We start from the raw sequence: 25,879 nt of genomic DNA, 5'->3' as shown, positions 1-25,879 counted from the left end.
GTTTAAGGGGGGGGGGGGGGGGTTGGACAGATTCCTGAAGGAAAAAGTCCATTGAACATTATTAAAAATTTTTTTTTTTTTTTTTTGGGGGGGGGGGGGGGGGGGGGGGTTGCCGGGTTCTGAAGCCTGGATTGGCCGCTGTCGGAGACAGGATACTAGGCTTGATGGACCCTTGGTCTTTCCCAGTATGGCGGTGCTTATGTGCTTATGCTTCTCACATGTGGGCAGTGCGTTTTTTCTAATGAAAAAAGTGCTGGTACTCAAATGCCAGGCAACTCTTCAGGGTGGGGTGATCATTGAGGGACCCACCCCACAATAGCCTGGCCCCCTGCAACCAGTCACAGAATCTATGACAAGGCAGAATTGGTGTGTAGGGCCTGAGCTCTTTCATTAAACTTGGGACCATGGGTCAATTTAGCAGTCAATAGAAAAGGTGCCGGTACTCAGTACCCCCAAGTACCCCCTCAAAAACAAGCCCTGCAATTTGGGACTCACCAGCTACCGGGCTCACAATAATAAAAAATGAAGTAGATAGTGAGCCTGGAATAAAAAAGGGCCGGGAGGGCCAAGCTGACTTAAGTAGTAAAAGGATTCTGCAGGACTGCTTGTCCAAACTGACTATCCTGTCTAGAATGCTGCTACAGACAGTAGAGAGCAGTGAATATGTGGAACTGGATAGAAGCTGCCACCTTCAAGTTTCTTCAAATGAGGCACAGCAAAATTGGGCTAGTGAAGCCGCCATGGCTCTAAAATTGTGAGCAGTGACCCGGCCATGAAGGGTCAGCCCAGTCTGAGTAAACATATAGAGGGGGCATAATCGAATGGGGCTTATCGAAAACAAGATAGGCGTCCATCTTTTGTTTCAATAATACGGTTGGGGCGGACCATATCCACGAAATTTAGGTCGACCCTTAGAGATGGTCGTCCCTGATTTTTTGCCATAATGGAAACAGAGGACACCCATTTCAGAAACAACCAAATCCAAGCCATCTGGTCGTGGGAGGAGCCAGCATTCATAGTGCACTGGTCCCCCTCACATGCCACGAAACCAACCGGGCACCCTAGGGGGCACTGCAGTGGACTTCAACAATAGCTCCCTTACTTGTGTTGCTGAGCCCCCCAACCCCCTCAAAAACCCACTCCCCACAACTGTACACCACTACCATAGCCCTAAGGGGTGAAGGGGGGCACCGACATGTGGGGACAGTGGATTTCTGGTGGGTTTTGAAGGGCTCACATTTACCACCACAAGTGTAACAGGTAGGGGGGGATGGGGCCTGGGTCCGCCTGCCTGAAGTGCACTGCACCACTAAAAGTGCTCCAGGGACCTACATACTGCTGTGATGGAGCTGGGTATGAATTTGAGGCTGGCAAAAAATATTTAAAAAGTTTTTTTTAGGGTGGGAGGGGGTTGGTTACCACTGGGGGAGTAAGGGGAGGTCATCCCCCATTCCCTCCGGTGGTCATCTGGTCAGTTCGGGCACCTTTTTGAGGCTTGGTTGTAAAAAAAAAAAAAAAAAAAAAAAAAAGGACCAAGTAAAGTCGCCCAAATGCTCGTCAGGGACACCCTTTTTTTTCCCATTATCGGTCGAGGATGCCCATGTGTTAGGTACGCCCCCAGTCCCATCTTCGCTACGCTTCCGACACGCTCCCGTAAACTTTGGTCGTCCCCGCAACGGAAAGCAGTTGAGGACGCTCAAAATCGGCTTTCGATTATGCCGATTTGGGCGACCCTGGGAGGACGCCCATCTCCAGATTTGTGTCGAAAGATGGGTGCCCTTCTCTTTTGAAAATAAGCCTGATAGTCAGCCTAACCTGTTAGGGCTGAAGGATACAAAAAGCTGGGAGGATTTCCTATGAGGTTTTGTACGCTCCAGATAATATGCTAGAGCACACCTGCAGTTTAAGGTATGCAGTATTGCTTCTCCAGGGTAAGAGTGTGGCTTAGGGAAGACGAAGAAGTACAATGGACTGATTTGAGGTGGAAAATGTATTAAGTTATGTCCAATAAAAAAAGGTATCAATCTTATTTTCTTTTCCATGTTTATTTTGTTTTATTTCTATTGATTACCTTTAAAAGTGGACTAACACGGCTACCACACCTCTCTACTCAAGGTGGAACTCCGATATTACTTTAGGGAGTAATTTGGAGTGGGTTTGGAGTACAACTCTGTCATGGTAGAACCTGGTATAAGGTGGGTCTGCCACAAGGGCTTGAAGTTCGCTTACTCTTCTGGGCAGAAGAGCTATTAAAAACACTACTTATATGTGAGGAACTTCAGAGAACAGGAATGAAGTGGTTCAAAGGGAGGTTTTCATGACAGCTGCGAGTATGACACTTGAGATCCCAAACCACAGGAGGTGGTTTGATAGAAGGTTTGATATGAATAACCTGTCATGAATCTTACTATCAAGGGATGAACCAAAACTGGTTTACTATCAACTTTGAAGTGGAACGTGCTAAAGCACTCAAGTGTATCTGTTAGTTTTGAGGCCAGAATTCGAGAGGAGGAGGATGTACTCCATAAGTGTAGGCAGAGAACTCCTAGCAGGGTCGAGTGCTCTGGCTACACACCAGAGGGAAAATCTTTTTCACTTCAAATGGTAACACTGCTGTTTAGGTGGTTTTCTAGAGGCTAGGATATTTCCTACAGGGTCAAGTGCTCTAGCAGCACACCAGTGGAAAACTTTTCCACTTCAAAATGGTAACATTTTTGTGTAGGTGGTTTTCTAGAGGGTAGGAGTATCCTAGGAAGGGTTAAGGAATGTAAACCTACGTCATCAGGAACCAAGTCAGAGAGGAAGGGTCTGGATGAAGGACCCTTCGTTCTGCGTTATTAGGGTTGGAAAAGGATCTAACCTCAATGGTTTCTTGGACAATAACTCTAGGAGAAGAGGGACCAGATGTGATGTGGCCAGTAGGAGCAATTAGAGTCATGGTATAGTGGTCTTGATGCAGTTTGAAAAGCTTTTCCCTATGAGAGGTAGTGGGGGAAAGGCGTTATAGAAGATCTGTTCTCCAGTGGAGCAACAAGGCACCTGGGGCTGTATGGCTTAGAAGTATATATCCTGGAACAAAAGCGGGAAATCTTGTTCTGAGGAGAAGCAAAGAGGTCTATCGCTAGGGTCCTCCGGTGCTGGAATATTTGACAAACTATAGAGGTGGCTGAGGGACCATTCGTGAGGCTGAGGACTAAGCTCAATTTGTCTGCCACTGCATTCTGCTTGCTGACTAGGTAAACCAGCTCTTATAGAGATGTTTTGAGAAGCTGCCCATGTCCATATCTGGAATGCTTGCCAACAGAGGTAGTAAGAACATGTGTCAACTTGCCTGAGAGGGAGAATGATGGCAATGCTTCTTAGGTGTTTTATTGTTGCAGGTTCCCTCAATGCAAGCTGCACTGACAAGAGAATACAGAGTCCTTACACGTTCACAGTATCAAGTCTGAACATCAGACTGTCTTGACTTTGCATCGGTGCACCAGATGCTGATGCAAAACGTTTTTCACGCTGGACTCTGTAGACATTAAGGGTCCTCACTTGCATGTGCAGGGCAGAGGCTATGTCCCAGTGTTCTGGACCCAAGCACTGAACACACCAGTTATGGGGGTCTGTGCCTGAAATAGTTTCATTACATCAAGTACACTTCTTAAAGCCACTCGGTACCCTCACTGACATGGAGGGAAAAACAGACGATAAATTTTAAAAAATGAAAAATTAAAATAAAAAAAAAAAATCACAAAATTGAACAAAAAGTCTGACGCACTGTTGAGAGATTAGAAGATCAACCTCTCTCCTCCATGGAAAAAAATATACAGGTGGTCCTGCTCTCGAGCATATATTAGGAAGGCACTCCTGCATAAGCATGGGGGGCACTGCCTCAAAGTTTTAAAGTGACAGTGCACACACAGTGTCCAACAAGGCTCCGAGGATGACACCACCCACATGTGAAACTATTATGCCCTGCTTGCCCTCAGAAAAAGAAACACTTTCTCACATCCAACAAATGAGGAAGACACATATCTAGCTAGAGACAGACAGATAAACCTGATGACAGTTACTGGAGGTGGTCCTAGAACAAAAGGCATCAAGAGAAAAGCATTGCTGAAGGGAATCCTGAAAGATAAGAAATAAGGAAAAGGACAGCCTTAGGTGGCTGTGGCTGGTGCAGCTACGCAAATCTCTGCTGTGACACTCAAGGGGCATGCGTCTTGGTCCCATAGGAGGACCTCCTTTCTTCTGCTGCCTAGGATACCACTCCCCGTTCACACTGCACAAGGCATTATAGAGCTAAGGCAAAACCTAGAAACAGAGCTGTGAAATAAAGACAGGAAGGCAGTACAGACAGATGACAGACAAGAAATGCATAAAAGCCAGGTATAAAGGCAGAAAGAAGGGAGCAGACGATGATACAAGGGAGAGAGACTTGAGGAATGAGAAGGACTGGAAATAAAAGCAGGAGGGCAGGAAGGGCAAGAGGAAACAAAGTGGTAAACTTGTTCTTATCCGAGCCCTTTTCCTCCGCTCTGGACATTTTTATGAATGGGTTCTGCCTGGAGTATGTGGGAGGCAGAAACGAGGAGGACAAGGGCTTTCTGTGTATCAGCTTTGGAAGGGCTCCAAGGGCCTCCTGCAAGTTACTGGACATGGTGAACGCAAAGTGAAAGAGCCAACACAGAGCTAACACCACTGCTCAGCAGAGCTCCAAGACAACATATGGGAAATGGGACTGGGACTTGATATACCGCCTGAGGTTTTTGCAACTACATTCAAAGCGGTTTACATATATTCAGGTGCTTATTTTGTACCAGGGCGAATGGAGGGCTAAGTGGACTTACCCAGAGTCACAAGGAGCTGCAGTGGGAATCGAACTCAGTTCCCCAGGATCAAAGTCCACTGCACTACCACTAGGCTACATATAACACCTGAAGTAGACATCATCATTAATATAACTTAAGGTCATTTCATTTTAATCGTTTCTGTAAGGATTTTAAATTAGCAAGGTACTCCAGGAGATACGTACACAAAAATACATTTAAATGTCAAGGTTCAGGCTCTCATCTAGGTCCTCTACTCCAAGACATCATTATTAGAAATGTAGCCTCAGCTGAAAAACAACAGATGCATTAGGAAAAATATCTAACCCAAGTCCAAGGGCGTTGAAGTCATCAGGAAGGAGGGGGGGGGGGGGGGGGGGGGGGGGGGGGGGGGGGGGGGGGGGGGGGGGGGGGGGGGGGTGGGGGGGGGGGGGGGGGGAGTAGAAAAAAAGATATATACCAAAGTGAGGGGCGGTGAGTGATGGAGAGCAGTGCAATTCCTGCATCCTTGGCAGCCTGGAAAATCTTGCCTTCCACATCAATGCTGACAGCACTGGTGCATTCATCCAGGAGTGCATATTTGGCCTGAGGAGAGATAATAAAGTTCAGCACAAGTTCTTCCTGGTCATCCCGTCCCCACACCTTACATACTACTTAACATTTCTAGAGCGCTACTAGGGTTACGCAGCGCTGTACAAATTAACATTAAGGACGGTCCCTGCTCGGAAGAGCTTACAATCTAAAGGACGAATGGTCAAGTTGGGGTAGTTAAGTTTTCCTGAGGTGTAGTGATTAGGGCCGAAGGCGACATTGAAGAGGTGGGCTTTGAGCATTGATTTGAAGATGGGTAGGGAGGGGGCACGGCGTATGGGCTCAGGGAGTTTGTTCCAGGCATGGGGTGAGGCGAGACAGAAGGGGCGGAGCCTGGAGTTGGAGGGGGTGGAGAAGGGTACTGAAAGGAGGGATTTGTCTTGAGAGTGGAGGTTACGGATAGGCAAGGACCTGCTACATCCTGCTAGACAGCACAAGGTACAAGCCCAAGAATTCCTAATGCAAAGCACAGTATGTGTCATGTGCAGGAGTCATTTGCACCTTCATATATCAGTAATCAGTTCTGTACTCCACTCCCCCTCCACCCGAATGGCTCCACACCACCCCTAAGTGGTGTAATCATGAAAGAATTTTGCTCCTAGAATAATCCATTAGTGCCCAATGTTCCCATAGTAAGCCATTATTATGGGAACATTGGCACTAATGGTTAACTCCTCACCCTTTCTGGTATCTGGTGTGACACAGTTAATGGCCCAATTTGATAGGCCCACTGGTGCTTATCTTCAGATAGCTGCTATGCCACTATTACAACTTACTTACTTGTGTAGAACATTCGTGCCATTCCCACACGTTGCTTCTCCCCACCTGACAGCACATCCTTCCAGTCACTGATGGAGTCCCAGCCTACCATGGAAGAAACAAAGACTAATCATGTAATTGTCTGTTCCTCTGTCCCTTTGAAGGGGGTAGAGAACTATCCTGCCCTAAAACCAAGACAGGCTATGTCTGGCCTTCAGTCTCCCCAGTCCAGATTCTTCTCCTTGCTCCTGTAGAACACCGAAACCTCCTGTACCTATGAACCTGAAGCTGTGCAAACATGAGGGGAGGAAAGGGGATGGGCCACAAAAGTCTTGGCATAAATACAAGTGGGGTAAATTTTTTCAGGTGGTGAAAGAAAAAGAAATAGCAAATGGTGAAAAGAGAGATTTAAAATAAATAAATAAAAAAATAGTCCCTGCCAACTCACCTCCTTCTCGTTGCACAATGTAGTACAGGTTCACAATGTTCAAAATGGCCTCCAGGTCCTTGTCAGAATATCCTTTACGTCTCATGTTCTTCACTGTGTCTGGATAGATGACCTGATCTCGGAGAGATCCCACAGACATGTACGGCCTGTACAGATAGCATATAGAGCTCTATAAGAAATGTAAAGACCATACCAACATGTGCAGCCTGTGGAAAAGCTTCAAACAGGCATATTTAGTACTCCAGTCAGTAATTAACATACACAAGGACTTGGGGATTCCTTTACCTCTGTGGGATGTAGAACATGTTCTGCGGAGGGGGTTTATACAGTATGCCACTATACACAGGCCACAGCCCACCTAAAATCCGAAACAGAGAACTCTTGCCACATCCATTGGGCCCAGTATTAGAAAGATGCATCCCTTCTGCCACCTGGTGAAGAAGAGAGAGAAGAGATTAATTTACAATGGCTAGTCACTGCATGGTCTATTATAAGACCCACTTAGAGATATGAAAAGAGGTTCCAGGGTTTATATTCCTTGCCACACTAAGCAAGTCACTTAATCCTCTGCTGCCTCAGCTACCCACTTGGATTGTACTGAAAACCAGTGGTTCCCAAACCTGGTCCTGGAGGCACCCCAGCCAGTCAAGTTTTCAGTATATCCACAATAAGAGTAGCATGCAGTGGAGGTAGTGCATGCAAATCTCTCTCATGAATATTCATTGTGGGTATCCTGAAAACCTGATTGATGGGTGCCTCCAGGACCAGGTTTGGGAACCACTGTTGTAAACAACCTTGAACTAAAACTGGAAGGAGTCTGCAAATACAAAATATAAAAATTACTACAGCAGCCCCAAGGAGAAAAAGACAGAAGAGTGAGAGAGAGGACAGTCAAAGAAAGGAAGGGTTATAAAGTGACCAATGTGTACAACAAAAATGGGGGGAGGGGGCAGTCCACAAGGGATTGAGCCTGAGCAGCAGACAGCTGTGCTTACTGTGCTGGGCATCTCCTGTGGAAGAAGGGTGAAGTATACATTCTGCACTCTGCTAGATAGAAAAATGAGGCGCAAAACAATGGGGAGCCTCTGCCTATTAAAAACACACCAGGTCAGGCTGGCCACTGGCTTATCTAGTAATATAATAAAAATAATAAAGCTATTTATAACCAACTATATCTGTAAAGTTTAGCGGGGAACAAATCAACATATGAAGTATAAAAACAACAACAACAAAAAACACAAAAACTATTACTCAAAAAAAAACTATACAAAAATTTGCTATATAACTCAAAATAAAACATGCTACAAGGTAAATATACATGTTATTAAAATAAAACAGTATCGTACATCAGAGGAACCAAAAGCCTGAGAAAATGAGTTTTTAAAGCTTTTTTAAACTGATCTAAATTCTGCATTAAATGAAGTTCAATGGGCAATGCATTCCATAATTTTGGACCTTTGATGTAAAAAAAAAAAAAAATCTACATTCTTCCAAATAAAGTGGCTTCTGCAGCACCATACAGTATCAAAGGTCTGAACAAGTCTCTCTATCACCACAGAAAATGGTTGCTGACAAGGAAACAAATCCCCCTTCTGATCATAAAGCAACTGCAATACTAAGCCTAAAGGTGTTAATAAAGAATCAGGGTGCAACTAAAGAAATAAAAATGGAGTGGCCTACCTTACAGCAAAGCTCTGTATTTCAAAAGAGAGGTGATAAGCTGAAAGGGCAGACTATAAGAGCATACTATGGTACTGCTACAGGGCCAAGTCAAACACACTGCTAAACAGAAAAGGCATTTTCAAGATTCAAATAAGAGTTGGAGGAGCAATTTGAAAATTTTGGAGACTACAGAGGGAATGGAATGTGATGATCCACTGAAATTTATAGAGGCAGTAGTAAAAAAGGCCCGTTTCTGAGAGCAAATGGGCGTTAGCAAGGTTTTCATCATAGTGTGTATGTTTGAGAGTGTGTGTGTGAGAGTGACTGTGTGAGAGAGAATGACAGAGTGAATGTGCGAGAGTGTGTGTGTGTGTGTGTGTGTGACAGTGAGGCTGCCTGTGTGAGAGTGTGTGTGTGAGAATGACAGTGAGAGGGTGTGTGTGGATGATTAAGGTACATAGGTGTGTGTGTGTGTGAGTGAGTGAGAGCAGTGGTGTACCAAGGGGGGGGGGGGGGGGGGGGGGCGGTGGGGGCGGTCCATTGCAGACTGCAGTCAGCCCTCGTCTCCTCTCAATCCTGTGCCTTTAAAAAAAATCTGAAAAGCGGCATGGCAGGCAGCGCTTCGCGTCTGCGCTGCCTGCTTGTAAAAGAAAGCGCCGGCAAACCTCCTTGTCGACGTCACGACGTCGACGAGATTTGCCGCTTTCTTTTACAAGCAGGCAGGGCAGATGCGAAGCGCTGCCTGCCATGCTGCTTTTCAGATTTTTTTTAAAAGCCCGGGATGGAGGCAGGAGACGAGGGCTGTCGTCGAAGGTGGTAGGTGGGTCGAGTTTGGGGGGGGGGCTTAGATGGGCGAGGACTGGGGAGGGGGATCTCAGATGGGAGAAGAGGTGAGAAGGGGACTGGGGTGGGGGGTCTCAGATGGGAGAAGAGGGGAGAAGGGGACTGGGGTGGGGAGAAGGGGACGGGGGTCTCAGTTGGGAGAAGGGGACTGGGCTGGGGAGAAGGGGGGTGGGGAGGAGGTCTCAGATGGGAGAAGGGGACGGGTGGGGAGAAGGGGGGGGGGAAGGGGCCATGCGAGAAAATGGGAGCCATGCCTGGGGCTGGTGGGAAAATGGGTCCCTAATGCAAGGCATGTGGATGAAGGGGGCTGGAACTGGGGCTGAAAAGGAGGGTAGGTGGGATAAGAGGGCTAGTACTGGAACTGGGGGCTGAAAAGGGGACAGGGAGAAGTGGCTGGGGCTGAAGCTCGGGACTGGTGAGAGAAAAGGGCTGGGGCTGAAACTGCGGACTGGTGGGATAGTGGGGCTGAAAAGGGGGAGCAAGTGGGAGATGTGGGCTGGGGCAAGAACGAGAGAGAGGGGACAGATGATAGATGGATGGATGGGGGGGAGGAGGGCAGACCCTGGATGGATGGATGGATGGATGGGGGGGAGAGGGGAGGGCAGACCCTTAATGGATGGGGGGGTGAGGGAGGGCAGACCTTGGATGGATGGGGGGGGGGGGGGGGAGAGAGAGGGCAGACAGTGAATGGAAGGGGCAGGGAGAGAGGGCAGACACTGGATGGCAGAGAAAGAACGAAGACAGATGCTGGATGGAAGGAAGACAGTGAAAAGAAGATGAGGAAAGCAGAAACCAGAGACAACAAACTGTAAATAAAATATATATTTTTGTTTTTTTTGCCTTAGGATAAAGTAGTATTGTAGCTGTGTTAATAAATGCTTATAATAGAACATGTAAATAAGGTAATCTTTTTATTGGACTAATTTAATACATTTTGACTAACTTTCGGAGAACAAAACCACCTCCTCAGGTCAGGTTAGGACACTGCAACACACTATACTGTATTGACCTGAGGAAGAAGGTTTTGGCCTCTGACAGCTAAATGTATTAGTCCAATAAAATGGTATTTTATTTTCTATATTTGTTTTATTTCTATTTGTTAATTTGTAAAGTGGTGATTGGTATTTGTTAGTTTTTCTTTTCAAATTTACATCTGCTGTCTTTATATTTTGCACAGTAGTAGAGGACATTTTCTGTTTCTGTGGTGTTGCATTGTATGCAGAGTCTGGCATCTTGGGGGTTCAGTTTAATTTTTGTCTAAATAGAAAGTTTATCATTACTTGTTCTATAGTGGATTAGGGTGTATCTGTGTTTGTGAAAAAGACATCGCTTTCAGTTGGCATTGACTGTGCAGGATTGACGATCTGTACTATCTGTCTGGTTTCGTTTTACAATAGGTGAATTGATGTTCTAGTGCTCACTGTAGTGTTTAAGATGATTTCTTTTTCCTTGTGTGACTCGTAGAAATGACTGCTTATGGTATGGTAGAATTGCTCTATAGGTCCTGAGTGTTTTGTATTCTCGATATGCCTAGTACTGGATTTTGGAGGGGGGGGGGGGGGTGTTAAAAAATGACCGGCCCCGGGTGTCAACTACCCTAGGTACGCTACTGAGTGAGAGAGATGTAGATTTTGCATTTGACAGTTTTGTGTATGAGGCAATTTGTGAGGAAGGTGGCGACTGGATTTTGGGGGGTGGGATTCTCATGGGATCTGTAGATGTGTGTGGGTGTGTAAGAGACAGATGTTCAACTTTACTGTTAAACATAGTAACATAGTAGATGACGGCAGAAAAAGACCTGCGCGGTCCATCCAGTCTGCCCAACAAGATAAACTCACATGTGCTACTTTTTGTGTATACCTTACCTTGATTTGTACCTGTCCTTTTCCGGGCACAGACCGTATAAGTCTGCCCAGCAATATCCCCGCCTCCCAACCACCAGCCCCGCCTCCCACCACCGGTTCTGGCACAGACCGTATAAGTCTGCCCAGCACTATCCCCGCCTCCAAACCACCAGTCCAGCCTCCCACCATCGGCTCTGGCACAGACCGTATAAGTCTGCCCAGCAACATCTCCGTCTCCCGCCACCGGCTTTGCCACCCAATCTCGTCTAAGCTCCTTAGGATCCATTCTTTCTGAGCAGAATTCCTTTACGTTTATCCCACGCATGGTTGAATTCCGTTACCGTTTCCACCACCTCCCGCGGGAGGGCATGCCAAGCATCCACTACTCTCTCCGTGAAAAAATACTTCCTGACATTTTTCTTGAGTCTGTCCCCCTTCAATCTCATTTCATGTCCTCTCGTTCTACTGCCTTCGCATCTCCGAAAAAGGTTCGTTTGCAGATTAATACCTTTCAAATATTTGAACGTCTGTATCATATCACCCCTGTAAACTTTCTGTATAGGGTTTGGGGGAGGGAGTGTGTGTCTGTGAGTGAGAAAGACAGATGCTGTGAGTCCATGGGCAGTGTGTGTATGTTGGGGGGGGGGGGGGGGGGGTTGTTTGTTTTTGTTGGGGGGGGGGGGGGGAGTTTGTGAGTTGCATGAGCAATTATTGGTGCCATTTTTGTGTTGGGGGTTTGTTGGGGGGAGGGTACCGAAGGCTGCTACGTGGTTTTTTTTGGGGTGGGGGTGAGTCACATACAGAGAGCAGGAGCATGGACATCAAAATGGTTTTCTTCTGTTAGCGATGTTCGTCTTCTCCGTGCTGCAGTGTAAGTGACCGCTTCTGTGTTCATTGTCCTGCCTTGTTCCGATGTAGTTGATTGTGATTGCATTCTTGCAGGTCGTTGATTGGTCCTTCGTGAGTGTTACGTATTGTTCCGTTGCCTAGCATTGTTGCAGATCGTTGATTGGTCCTCCGTGCGTCTTATGTCTGGTTCCGTTGTCTACCAACGTATTGGCGATGGAAGTCCTTGCTTATTTCATGCAGGTCGAACGGGTGAGCGATTCGATTCGCTGAGTGTCAGTGCTCCGCCCTCGACGTCATCACGTTGTGACACGAGGGCAGGGCAGACACTCATGGACAAAATGTGATCTACACCACTTCACATTTAGAACGTTGGGAGATTTGAGGCTTCATTAGAACGTTGGAGTTGCGAATTATGTCTGGATGGGGCATGGATGAGGGCGGGTCCATGAATGAGGGTGAGTGGTGCTCACAGCCTAGCCTACCAACAGTACAGGGCTTCAGTGCACGGAGTGAGCTTCAGAACGTTGGAGGTGAGATTTATATAGATTTGTACCAAAGCTACTAGAAATTCAGTTTACAAAAGAATGATTGACACAGGTGCCTTACCATAATACAGTAACCAAAACACCTGAGGTCAATGGCAATCCATATCTTGATACTCTCAACTAGAATCTAGAAAGATCAAGGTATATAATATGGAAGGAAAGCATATCAGCTCTCATTGCACAAAAAAGATGTTTCTCACAATGCAAAAGCAACAAAGAAATAAGAGTACAAGTTTTAAGTGAGGACTTCCCGAGCAGGACAAATCTTCATTGGTAAGTTATTTGCTGGGAAATTGCTTTTAAACTTGGGAAAAGTAGATTTAATAGGCTCAGTATCTTTATTTTTAAAGTTATTATACTTATTTAGCAAAGGCAGTTTAAGAAATAGGGTTTTCTTTGTTTAGCATTTAAAGTCTATTACAGTTCTATGGGCTAGCAGTTAAGGGAATATTCTAGAATTTACAATAGCATCAGTGTATAGCACAGCTGATAGTCACTGGAAATCCCAGTTTAGAGATTTAACTTTAGTTTTGCAGCACAGCTTAGATTCCATTGTATAAAACCCTTTTCCCTTTAACTTTCTGCCACTGCCTACAACTTTAACAGATAGCCCCTAGAAGGCACAGCAGGGCCTAGTTTAACCTTCATTCCAACCCACCCTACCCAACTCCCACTCACCTCTGCACAATTCTTCATTTATAGTCAGTTATTCTAATTAGGATAACCACAGAGTCCTCCTCTTACAGAGTTTTAATTATATTTCATTACTTTCTAAGAAGAAAACACTAAATAAATCACACAATATACCATACAAGCAAAAGGCTCTTTTATATTTAATATCTTTAGTACCCTAGCAAGTTTTAAATGATTGAAAAATTCAATCATAGTAAGATGGAGGCAGCAGTCCAGCAGGGAGAGGGGTGCTATCCAACCTTTTACTTTGAGTGTCACATGTATGACTATCTCACAGTTCGTGAGAGGTTATATGTGTGTGCCAGATGCAAAGAGCTCCTAGCTCTCAGAGAACGGGTCTGTTCCTTTAAGGCTAGAGTAGCAGACTTGGAGGAGCTAAGAGAGACAGCGAGGTGGATAGAGAAGACCCTTCAGGAACTATGTACAGAAGTCCCAGCTCCAATCCGGTGAAGTAAGAAGTACTCTTGTAGCCAGGACCTGTCCACCACGGAGATGAACTATCCTTTCATACCGAGGATATGTCTCCAAGAACATCTGCCTAGGCGGGAAGAGTTAGGACAGCTGTTGTAGTTGGTGATTCAATCATTAGACATGTAGGTAGCTGGGTGGCTGGTGGATGTGAAGATTGCCAGTTCACTTGCCTGCCTGGTGTGAAGGTGGCAGACCTCACTCATCGTCTAGATAGGATCTTAGATAGTGCTGGGGAGGAGTCAGCTGTCTCGGTACATGTTGGTACCAATGACATAGGAAAATGTGGGAGGGAGGTTCTGGAAGCCAAATTTAGGCTCTTAGGTAGAAAGCTGAAGTCCAGATCCTCCAGGGTAGCATTTTCAGAAATGTTGCCTGTTCCACGGGCAGGACTCAAGAGACAGTCAGAGCTCGAGCTCAGATGTCTCAATGCATGGTTGAAATGACAGTGCATGGATGAGTGATTTAGATTTATTAGGAACTGGGCAAGATTCTGGGAAAGGGGGAGACTGTTCCACGAGTGCATGGTTCAGTATGAGTATCTTTCAAGTGTGAGTGCGGGACCAGAGCTGAGAGAGAAGGGAAAGCTGAAGACGAGCCTGCTCACCTTTCACTGCTGCCGGGACCGAGGTAAGATGAGTTTTAAGTTATGGGTGGCAGGAAGGCGAGGATGGAGGACTGTTGTGGGAGAACAGGTCGGGCTGGTGTTGGGACTGGCACTCGGAAGAGAGGAAAGGGGGAGCCTGGAACTCAGAGGAGAGGGGAGCCTGGAACTTGGAGGAGAGGGGGGGCAGGTGGTGTTTGGGGCGAGTTCCTGGACATGGAAAGGAGGGCAGGGGAGAGATGAGACTTGTTGGACATGGATGGAGGGAGGGCAGGGGAGAGATGAGACTTGCTGGACATGGATGGGAGGGGAGGGCAGGGGAGAGAGGATAATTCGCTGGACATGGATGAGAGGGGAGGGCAGGGGAGAGAGGAGAATTGCTGGATATGAATGGAGGAGAGAGGAGAATAGCTGGATATGAATGGAGGAGAGGGCAGGGGAGAGAGCAGAATAGCTGGATATGAATGGAGGAGAGGGCAGGGGAGAGAGCAGAATAGCTGGATATGAATGGAGGAGAGGGCAGGGGAGAGAGCAGAATAGCTGGATATGAATGGAGGAGAGGGCAGGGGAGAGAGCAGAATAGCTGGATATGAATGGAGGAGAGGGCAGGGGAGAGAGCAGAATAGCTGGATATGAATGGAGGAGAGGGCAGGGGAGAGAGGAGAATTGCCGGATATGAATGGAGGGGGGGAGGGAATGCACCACCTGTTAAAAATAAAATAAAATTTCAGCACCCCCAATCATTTTGAAAAGTTGGCTCCTATGAAGGCAATGTGCATTCTTTTAGGGCTGTACTATCGTCTGCCGGCACAGAATGGACAGTGAATGATACATACCTGTAGCAGGTGTTCTCCGAGGACAGCAGGCTGATTGTTCTCACGACTGGGCGACGTCCGCGGCAGCCCCCACCAACCGGAAAAAAGCTTCGCGGGACGGTCGGCACGCAGGGCACGCCCACCGCGCATGCGCGGCCGTCCCCCCGCCCGTGCGCGACCGCTCCCGCCAGTTGAATGACTAGCAAAAGATGAAACACACAACTCCAAAGGGGAGGAGGGAGGGTAGGTGAGAACAATCAGCCTGCTGTCCTCGGAGAACACCTGCTACAGGTATGTATCATTCACTTTCTCCGAGGACAAGCAGGCTGCTTGTTCTCACGACTGGGGTATCCCTAGCTCTCAGGCTCACTCAAAACAAGAACCCAGGTCAATTGAACCTCGCAACGGCGAGGGTACAACAGAAATTGACCTACGAAGAACAACTAACTGAGAGTGCAGCCTGACCAGAATAAATTCGGGCCCTGGAGGGTGGAGTTGGATTTACACCCCAAACAGATTCTGCAGCACCGACTGCCCGAACCGACTGTCGCGTCGGGTATCCTGCTGGAGGCAGTAATGAGATGTGAATGTGTGGACAGATGACCACGTCGCAGCCTTGCAGATCTCTTCAATAGTGGCTGACTTCAAGTGGGCCACCGACGCTGCCATGGCTCTGACACTATGAGCCGTGACATGACCCTCAAGAGTCAGCCCAGCCTGGGCGTAAGTGAAGGAAATGCAATCTGCTAGCCAATTGGAGATGGTGCGTTTCCCGACAGCGACCCCTAGCCTGTTAGGGTCGAAAGAAATAAACAATTGGGCGGACTGTCTGTTGGGCTGTGTCCGCTCCAAGTAGAAGGCCAATGCTCTCTTGCAGTCCAATGTGTGCAACTGACGTTCAGCAGGGCGGGTATGCGGCCTGGGAAAGAATGTTGGCAAGACAATTGACTGGTTAAGATGGAACTCCGACACCACCTTCGGCAGGAACTTTGGGTGGGTACGGAGCACTACTCTGTTGTGATGAAATTTGGTATATGGAGCATGAGCTACTAGGGCTTGAAGCTCACTGACCCTACGAGCGGAAGTAACTGCCACCAAGAAAATGACCTTCCAGGTCAAGTACTTCAGATGGCAGGTATTCAGTGGCTCAAAAGGAGGTTTCATCAGCTGGGTGAGGACGACGTTGAGATCCCATGACACAGTAGGAGGCTTGATAGGGGGCTTTGACAAAAGCAAGCCTCTCATGAATCGAACGACTAAAGGCTCTCCAGAGATGGCTTTACCTTCCACACGATAATGGTAAGCACTAATCGCACTAAGGTGATTCCTTACTGAGTTGGTCTTGAGGCCAGACTCTGATAAGTGCAGAAGGTATTCAAGCAGGTTCTGTGCAGGGCAAGAACGAGGTTCTAGGGCCTTGCTCTCACACCACACGACAAACCTCCTCCACTTGAAAAAGTAACTCTTTTTAGTGGAATCCTTCCTAGAGGCAAGCAAGACCCGGGAGACACCCTCAGACAGACCCAACGCAGTGAAGTCTACGCCCTCAACATCCAGGCCGTGAGAGCCAGGGACTGAAGGTTGGGGTGCAGCTACGCTCCGTCGTTCTGCGAGATGAGAGTCGGAAAACATTCCAATCTCCACGGTTCCCCGGAGGACAACTCCAGAAGAAGAGGGAACCAGATCTGACGGGGCCAAAAGGGCGCTATCAGAATCATGGTGCTGCGGTCTTGCTTGAGCTTCAGTAAGGTCTTCCCCACCAAAGGTATGGGAGGATAAGCATACAGGAGGCCGGTCCCCCAATGGAGGAGAAAAGCGTCCGACGCTAGCCTGCCGTGTGCCTGAAGTCTGGAACAGAACAGAGGCAGCTTGTGGTTGGTCTGAGAGGCGAAAAGGTCCACCGAGGGGGTGCCCCACTCTCGGAAGATCTTGCGTACCACTCTGGCGTGGAGCGACCACTCGTGCGGTTGCATGACTCTGCTCAGTCTGTCGGCCAGACTGTTGTTTACGCCTGCCAGGTACGTGGCTTGGAGGAGCATGCCGAACCGACACGCCCAACGCCACATCCCGACGGCCTCCTGACACAGGGGGCGAGATCCGGTGCCCCCCTGCTTGTTGACGTAATACATTGCAACCTGATTGTCTGTCCGAATTTGGATAATTTGGCAGGACAGCCGATCTCTGAAAGCCTTCAGTGCGTTCCAGATCGCTCGGAGCTCCAGGAGGTTGATCTGCAGATCCTTTTCCTGGAGGGACCACAGACCCTGGGTGTGAAGCCCATCGACATGAGCTCCCCACCCCAGGCGAGATGCATCCGTCGTCAACACTTTCGTGGGCTGTGGAATTTGAAATGGACGTCCCAGTGTCAAATTGGTCCGGATGGTCCACCAGAGCAGTGAAGTGCGGCAACTGGTGGAGAGGCGGATGACATCTTCTAGATTCCCGGTGGCTTGGAACCACTGGGAAGCTAGGGTCCATTAAGCAGATCTCATGTGAAGACGAGCCATGGGAGTCACATGAACTGTGGAGGCCATATGACCCAGAAGTCTCAACATCTGCCGACCTGTGATCTGCTGAGACGCTCTGGTCTGCAAAGCCAGGGCCAGGAGATTGGCGGCCCTCGCTTCGGGAAGGTAGGCCTGAGCCGTCTGGGCATTCAGCAGAGCTCCTATGAATTCCAGAGACTGGGTTGGCTGGAGATGGGACTTTGGGTAATTTATCACAAACCCCAGCAGCTCCAGAAGCTGAATAGTGCACTGCATGGACCGGAGGGCTCCTGCCTCCGAGGTGTTCTTGACCAGCCAATCGTCGAGATATGGGAACACGTGCACTCCCAGCTTGCGTAGGTAGGCCGCTACCACCACGAGGCACTTGGTGAACACTCGTGGGGCGGAGGCGAGCCCAAAGGGCAGCACACAATACTGAAAGTGCCGTGCGCCCAGGCGGAATCTGAGATACTGTCTGTGAGCTGGCAGTATCGGTATGTGAGTATATGCGTCCTTTAAATCCAGGGAACATAGCCAATCGTTTTTCTGAATCATTGGCAGAAGGGTGCCCAAGGAAAGCATCCTGAACTTTTCTTTGACCAGGAATTTGTTCAGGCCTCTCAGGTCTAGGATGGGACGCATCCCCCCTGTTTTCTTTTCCACAAGGAAGTACCTGGAATAGAATCCCTGCCCTTCCTGCCCGGGTGGTACGGGCTCGACCGCATTGGCGCTGAGAAGGGCGGAGAGTTCCTCTGCAAGTACCTGCTTGTGATGGGAGCTGAAAGACTGAGCTCCCGGAGGACAATTTGGAGGCAGGGAGGCCAAATTCAGGGCGTATCCGCACCGCACTATTTGGAGAACCCACTGGTCGGAGGTTATGAGAGGCCACCTTTGGTGAAAAAATTTTAACCTCCCTCCGACCGGCAGATCGTCCGGTACGGACACTTGTAGGGTGGCTATGTTCCCGTGGATCCAGTCAAAAGCCCGTCCCCGGCTTTTGCTGTGGAGGCGCAGGGGGCTGCTTAGGCGCACGCTGTTGACGAGAACGAGCGCGCTGGGGCTGTCCCTGTGCCTGACGAGGCCTTCGGGCCGGCTGGTTGTACCTACGCTTCGCAAAAGAATAGGGTGCAGCCTGCCGGGCCCGGGAAAAACGTCCACCTGTGGAGGTGGATGCTGAAGGCGCCCGGTGGGAGAGCTTGTCGAGAGCGGTTTCCCGCTGATGCAGTTGGTCCACCATCTGCTCGACCTTCTCACCAAAAATGTTATCCCCCCGGCAAGGGACGTCGGCCAGTCTCTGCTGGGTGCGGTTGTCCAGGTCAGAGGCACGCAGCCATGAGAGCCTGCGCATCACTATACCTTGGGCCGCAGCACGAGATGCCACGTCACAGGTGTCATAGATACCCCTGGACAGGAACTTTCTGCACGCCTTCAGCTGCCTGACCACCTCCTGATAAGGCCTGGACTGCTCCGGCGGGAGCTTCTCGACCAGGTCCGCCAGTTGCTGCACATAGGTCCGCATGTGAATGCTCATATAGAGCAGGTATGATTGGATGCGGGTCACGAGCATGGAGGATTGGTAGGCCTTCCTCCCAAACGAGTCCAGAGTGCGAGACTCCCGCCCCGGGGGCGCCGAGGCGGTATCCCTCGAACTCCGTGCCCTCTTGAGAGCAGAATCCACGACCGCTGAGTCATGGGGCAATTGTGGCCGCATTAGCTCTGGGTCGGAGTGGATCCTGTACTGGGACTCTGCTTTCTTGGGAATGGTGGGGTTAGTTAATGGTCGCACCCAGTTCCGAAGCAGCGTCTCCTTAAGGACATTGTGCAGCGGCACCGTGGAGGACTCTCTAGGTGGTGATGGATAGTCGAGGACCTCGAGCATCTCGGCCCTCGGCTCTTCCACAGAGACCACGGGGAAGGGAATGCTAATAGACATATCCCGCACAAAGGAGGCAAAGGAGAGACTCTCAGGAGGTGAGAGTTTCCTCTCCGGTGAAGGCGTGGGGTCCGAGGGAAGGCCCGTAGACTCCTCTGAGGAGAAATATCTAGGGTCCTCCTCTTCCCCCCACGAGTCCTCATCCTCGGTGTCGGACATAAGCTCATGTAGCTGAGTCCTGAACCGGGCCCGGCTCGACGTCGAGGCACCAAGGTCTCGGTGTCGTCGAGCAGTGGACTCCCGCGCCGGCGGGGACGGAGCTCCCTCCATCGACGTCGACGGGGACTCCACCTGCGTGGCGGTCGAGACCGGCACCGCAAGCGGCGGCGGTGTCGACGGCCCCGGCGCCGGGCTAGAGCTCGCCGGCGCCACAGTCATCGGCGCCGAGGGCGCAAGCACCCCCGGCGCCGGCACAGCCTGGCGCATCAGCCCTTCCAGGATCCCCGGAAGGATGGCTCTGAGGCACTCGTCCAGGCCCGCTGCCGGGAAAGGCGGTGGGGCCGGTAGGGGTGTCGGCGCCAGAAGCTGCTGGGGGCCAGGAGACGGCACCGAGGTGCCGGAACCCCGACGCGTCGGAACCTCCACAACCGACGGAGACCTCTCCTCTCGACGATGACGCTTCGGCGTCAACTCCTCTCCGATATCCGGATGCACCGAGGGCGACCGGTGACGACGCTTCTTATCTTTCTTACGATGCCCGTCACCGGCGCCGGACGGCATGGAGGAGGAGGAGGTCGATCCCCCTCGGTCTCGAGGTACCGGGTCAGACAGGGTTCGGTCCCATGGCCCACGAGTTGAGGGAGTGACGGGGCCGACTGCCCACGCGGCCTCTCACCCCCACTCTCACCGGAGGACCGGCTGGCCGACGGGACCTGTTCTCCTGGGGTCGCTGCCATCGGTGCCGATGTCTCGGGCATCGATACCGGTACCGAAGGGCCGGGCGTCGATACCGATGCCTTCGAGGTCGACGTCGAGGGGCCGGCGCAAGTTCCAAAAAGACGGTCCCGCAGAACTTGCCTCGCAACCTGAGTCCGTTTCCGGAGACCGAGACACAGAGAACACGACTTGATATTGTGCTCCGGCCCGAGGCACTGGAGGCACCAAGCGTGGGTGTCGGTCTGCGAGATCGGCCGGCCGCAGCGACCACACTTTTTAAATCCACTCGGGACCTTCGAGGACATCGACGGAAAAATCGCGTCGGCGAAGTCAAAGTCGTCAATGGTGGCTGAAATCACACCACGAAAAAGGAAAACGACCGTGCGGCCACTAGGCCGCAACGCAGCGTCCCCGCTGGAAGCGAGGGAAAAAGGGAGCGCGTGCTCCACACGCGCAGGGTTTCTTTCTTTTTTTTTTTTTTTAAAAAGAAACCGGACGGTAACTAGACCGAAATAAACAAAGAAAAAAGCACGATCGGCGTAAACGCGATCGAAAATCCGGCGGCTGAATCAGAGAGAGCGGCGGGGCACGACTCTCTCCAGACGCGGAAAAAAAGGAACTGGCGGGAGCGGTCGCGCACGGGCGGGGGGACGGCCGCGCATGCGCGGTGGGCGTGCCCTGCGTGCCGACCGTCCCGCGAAGCTTTTTTTCCGGTTGGTGGGGGCTGCCGCGGACATCGCCCAGTCGTGAGACAAGCAGCCTGCTTGTCCTCGGAGAAAGATGAAGAAATGTTTACAGAAATTAGGAAAGCTGGCAAATTGGACAACAGTATAATAATGGGAAATTTCAATTACCCCAATATGGACTGGATAAATATTACATCAGGGAGCGCCAGGGAAATGAAATTCCTAGATGTAATAAAGGACTGCTTATTAGAGCAACTGGTCCAGGAATCGACAAGAGGGGGAGCCATTTTAGGTCTAGTCCTTGGTGGCGTGCAGGGCACAGTACAAGAGGTAATGGTGTTGGGTCCTCAGAAAACAGTGATCATAACGTGATCAAGTCTGAGCTACTATCTGGAATGAAGCCACAAAGGAAATCTATTGTAGCTGCATTTAATTTTCAAAAGGGCAACAATAAAATAAGGGAAATTGTTAAAAAGAAGCTAAAAGGATCAGCTGCAAAGGTTAGGGCACTAAATCAGGTATGGGCATTGTTTAAAAATACCATCTTGGAAGCCAAGACCAGATGTATTCTACATATTTACAAAAGTGGAAGAGAAAATGACAGCCAGCATGGTTAAAAGGTGAAGTAAGAGAGGCTATCACAGCCAAACAATGCCCTTCAAAGAACGGAAAAAGAACCCAAATGAAGAAAATAAGAAGCAACAAAAGCATTGGCAAGCCAGATGCAAAGCACTGATAAAGAAGGCTAAAAGAATATGAAGAGAAACTTGCCGCAAAGGCTAAAACACTAACTTTTCCAGGTACATCAGAAGCAGAAAGCTTGAAAAGGAATCAGTGGGATCGTTAGGTCATGAAGGAGCAAAAGGGGCACTCAAGGAGGACAAGGCCATGGCGAAGAAACTGAATGAATTCTTTGTTTCGGTCTTTAAGGAAGATGATGTAAGAGATCTGCCTGGACTGGAAATGTTTTACAAAGGTGATGCAGACGAATGGATAGAAATCTCAGTGAACCTGGAAGACTTACTGAGCCAAATCGACCAATTAAAGAGTAGTAAATCACCTGGACCACATGGCATACATTCAAGGGTACTGAAAGAACTCAAGCATGAAATTGCTGATCTGCTGTTAGTAATATGCAACCTTCATTAAAATTGTCCATAGTACATGAAGATTGGAGGGTGGCCAATGTAGCGCTGATTTTTAAAAAGGGCTCCAGGGATGATCTGGGAAATTATAGACCAGTAAGCCTGTCAGTGCTGGGTAAAATAGTAGAAACTATTGTAAAGAATAAAACTACGGAACACATAAATCAACATGGTTTAATGAGACAGAGTCAGCATGGGTTCAGCCAAGGGAAGTGTTGCTTCACCAATTTGCTTCATTTCTTTGAAGGCGTGAATAAACATGTGGATAAAGGTGAGCCAGTTGATGTAGTGTATCTGGATTTTCAGAAAGCTTTTGACAAAGTTCCTCATGAGAGACTCCTGAGAAAATTAAAGAGTCATGAGATAGGAGGCAATGTTCTGGTGTGAATTAGGAATTGGTTATTGGACAGAAAACAGAGGGTAGGGTTAAATGGTCATTTCTCTCAATGGAGGAGGGTGACTAGTAGAGTGCCACTGGGATCAATGCTATTTAATATATTTATAAATGATATGGAAAAATCAGGACAAGTGAGGTGGTTAAATTTGCAGATGACACAAACTATTCAAGGTTGTTAAAACACATGCGGACTGTGAAAAATTGCAGGAAGACCATACGAAATTGGAAGACTGGGCATCCAAATGGTAGACGACATTTAATGTGGACAAATGCACAGTGATGCACATTGGAAATAATCCGAATCATAGCTAATTGGTGCTAGAATCCACCTTGGGGGTCAGCACCCAAGAAAAAGATCTAGGAGGTGTTGTAGATAATACACTGAAATCTTCTGCCCAGTGTGCGGCACCATTGGCATCCAAAAAAGCAAACAGGATGCTAGGAATGATTAGGAAAGGGATGGTAAATAAGACCAAAAATACTACACTCCATGGTGCAACCTCACCTTGAGTATTGTGTTCAGTTCTGGTCACCATATCTCAAAAAAAATACAGCTGAATTAGAAAAGGTTCAAAGAGCAACCAAAATGATAAAGGGGGTGGAACTCTTTTCACATGAGAAAAGGCTAAAGAGCTTAGGGCTCTTCAGCGTGGAAAAGAGATGGATGAGGAGAGATACAATTCAGGTCTATAAAATCCTTGAGTGGTGTATAACGAGTAGAAGTGAAGCAATTTTTTTTTTTTTTTTTTTTACTCGTTCCAAAAGTAAAAAAAGACTAAGGGACACTCAAGTTACATGGAAACACTTTTAAAACAAATAGGAGGAAATATTTTTTTACTCAACAAAACAGTTAAGCTCTGGAACTCTTTGCCGGAGGATGTACTAACTGCGGTCAGCCTATCTGGGTTTAAAAAAAGGTTTGAACAAGTTCCTGGAAGAAACGACCATAGTCTGCTATAGAGACAGACATGAGAAAGCTACTGCTTGCCCAGGGATTGGTAGCATGGAATGATGCCACTATTCGGGTTTCTGACAGATACTTGTGACCTGGCTTGGTTACTATTGGTAACAGGATACTGAACTAGATGGACCATTGGTCTGACCCAGTATTTATTTTTGTTACATTTGTAACCTGCGCTTTCCCACTCATGGCAGGCTCAATGCGGCTTACATGGGGCAATGGAGGGTTAAGTGATTTGCCCAGTCACAAGGAGCTGCCTGTGCCTGAAGTGGGAATCGAACTCAGTTCCTCAGTTCTCCAGGACCAAAGTCCACCATCCTAACCTGTTCTTATGAACTTTCACTGTCGCTGGATAGAATAATGTGAATAGTAAAGGCCAAATCAATTGAAGATCCTGAACAAGACATACTGATTCTGTTTCAGAAAACATTCATAATCAGAAAGACAATCCAACCTCTAACTTGAGACAAAAACCCAAAGCAAATCTTTTATTTAAGCTGGATCATTAGTTGAAGGTCTCTCTGGAACTTGAACAGAAAGAAAACCAAATAGAAAGAAAAATCAGGTTTGTTGCCATAAGTTAATACTTAACCCTCACAGGTTGGATGCCCTTTGGTTCAGTAGCAAAAAAAAAAAAAAAAATCTTTTCTATCTTAGTCCATCTGATTTTGGGTACACCTGTTCCTTTAAATGATATCAAGGCCATACAATCGTCTTAATAATTATACAGCTAAAAACTTTAATCCTCATATTTCCAGCCTAACAAAGATTTTTCTTTTTAAATTTTGCAGAAAATTCGTTCATTTCATTGATCACTACTGGATAAAAAATATCTTTGGTTGCTCCTCCACTCCCTGATTCTGAGTTAAATTATAGCAGCATTTCTAAACCCTTTCCTGGAGGCACACTCAGCCAGCTGGGTTTTTATAATTATCACAATTAATATGCATGGGTTAAATCTGGATATTCATTGTGGTAATCCTGAAAACCCCAATTACTCAGGAGTGACTCCAGGGGAGGACTGAGCAGCAGTGAATTATGTAACGTCCTCTTTCATGGTGCTTCTGCCTCTTCTATCAAATGCCACCAAGACATACAAAATACAGAAAGATATACTTTCATGTGACTCAAAAATTTGACCGTATACTAATTGTCCTAGCCACTCATTACCGGCTTCCTATTGCCTTTAGAAACAAATTTAAAATTCTAATATTGGTGTGGAGAGGTTTGAAAAACAATCTAAGCACCAAATCTTCTGATACCTTATACTTAATTGCCTTTGCTCTTCAACTTCAAGTTAGCGCTTCCCCCTCTTTCTAAAATTTGTTTGGAAACCATCAGGCTTATTTTCGAAAGAGAAGGGCGCCCAAATCGACATAATCGAAAGCCGATTTTGGGCGTCCCCAACTGCTTCCCGTCACGGGGACGACCAAAGTTCCCGGGGGCGTGTCGGAGGCGTAGCAAAGGCGGGATTGGGGCGTGCCTAACAGATAGGCGTCCTCGACCGATAATGGAAAAAAGAAGGGTGCCCCTGACGAGCTCTTGGCCAGCTTTACTTGGTCCATTTTTTCTTACAACCAAGCCTCAAAAAGGTGCCCAAACTGACCAGATGACCACTGGAAGGAATCAGGGATGACCTCCCGACTCCCCCAATGGTGACTCCCCCTCCCACCCTGAAAAATAAACAACAAACTTTAAAAACTCTTTTTTGCCAGCCTCAAATATCATACTCAGGTCCATCGCAGCAGTATGCAGGTCCCTGGGGGGGGGGGGGGGGGAGGTGTGTGTGTGTCAGCAGAGGCATAGCGAAGGCGTGGACGTCCTTCTTTCAAACATTTTGGACGTCCTAAACTGCCCCCCCTCCCACAGGGACGGCCAAATTTCAAGGGAGGAGTGGCCTAGTGGTTAGAGCACTGGTCTTGCAATCCAGAGGTGGCCGGTTCAAATCCCACTGCTGCTACTTGTGATCCAAAATCCAAATAAATAAATAGAGGGGGTGTCGGAGGCATAGCAAAGGCATGGACGTCCTACTACTACAAATCATTTCTATAGCGCTACGCACAACAACATCCACATTTTGGATGTCCTCAACTGCCCGTCGCAGGGACGGCGGCATAGTAAAGGCACCTAACACTTGGACGTCCTTCACCCATACGCAAAAAAAAAACAAAAAAAAAATATCCCTGACGAGCACTTGGACGTTTTCACCTGGACTTGTGTTTTTTTTAAGGTTGCAGACGGCAATTTATTTAAGGTTGTAGACGGCTATTATACACGCAGCTTGTCTGTGTGTATGAAGCCATCTTTGGCATGCACAGAGCAGCCACGCATAACGCTTGGCTGCTCTGCACTGGCTTCCCCTCCTTAAGAAGGAAATTGTGTGCAAATGAGCTAACAGCGAGCAGCTCATTTGCATGCCCATTCCGTTCCGAATCACTAAGGGAAAGGCTTTTTCCG

The 25,879-nt window shown here is 48.3% G+C and overlaps 1 protein-coding gene across 1 annotated transcript in view; it reads right to left on the bottom strand.

The window, feature by feature from the left end:
• Positions 1-5,319: 5,319 nt before the first annotated feature.
• ABCD1 (ATP binding cassette subfamily D member 1) overlaps positions 5,320-25,879 on the bottom strand; it is a 103,541-nt gene continuing 82,981 nt past the window's right edge. The window contains exons 6-9 of the mRNA XM_030194077.1: positions 6,901-7,046; positions 6,616-6,761; positions 6,189-6,272; positions 5,320-5,402 (exon numbers count right to left, since the gene is read on the bottom strand). Coding sequence (XP_030049937.1) covers positions 5,380-5,402; positions 6,189-6,272; positions 6,616-6,761; positions 6,901-7,046 — 399 coding nt within the window. The 3' untranslated portion in view covers positions 5,320-5,379. The remainder of the gene's footprint in view (positions 5,403-6,188; positions 6,273-6,615; positions 6,762-6,900; positions 7,047-25,879) is intronic.

The sequence above is a fragment of the Microcaecilia unicolor genome, chromosome 2, assembly GCF_901765095.1.
Source record: "Microcaecilia unicolor chromosome 2, aMicUni1.1, whole genome shotgun sequence".
NCBI classification, from domain to species: Eukaryota; Metazoa; Chordata; class Amphibia; order Gymnophiona; family Siphonopidae; genus Microcaecilia; species Microcaecilia unicolor.
The sequence above is the reverse complement of the archived record's forward strand: the minus strand, read 5'-3'. Positions and strand labels throughout refer to the sequence as shown.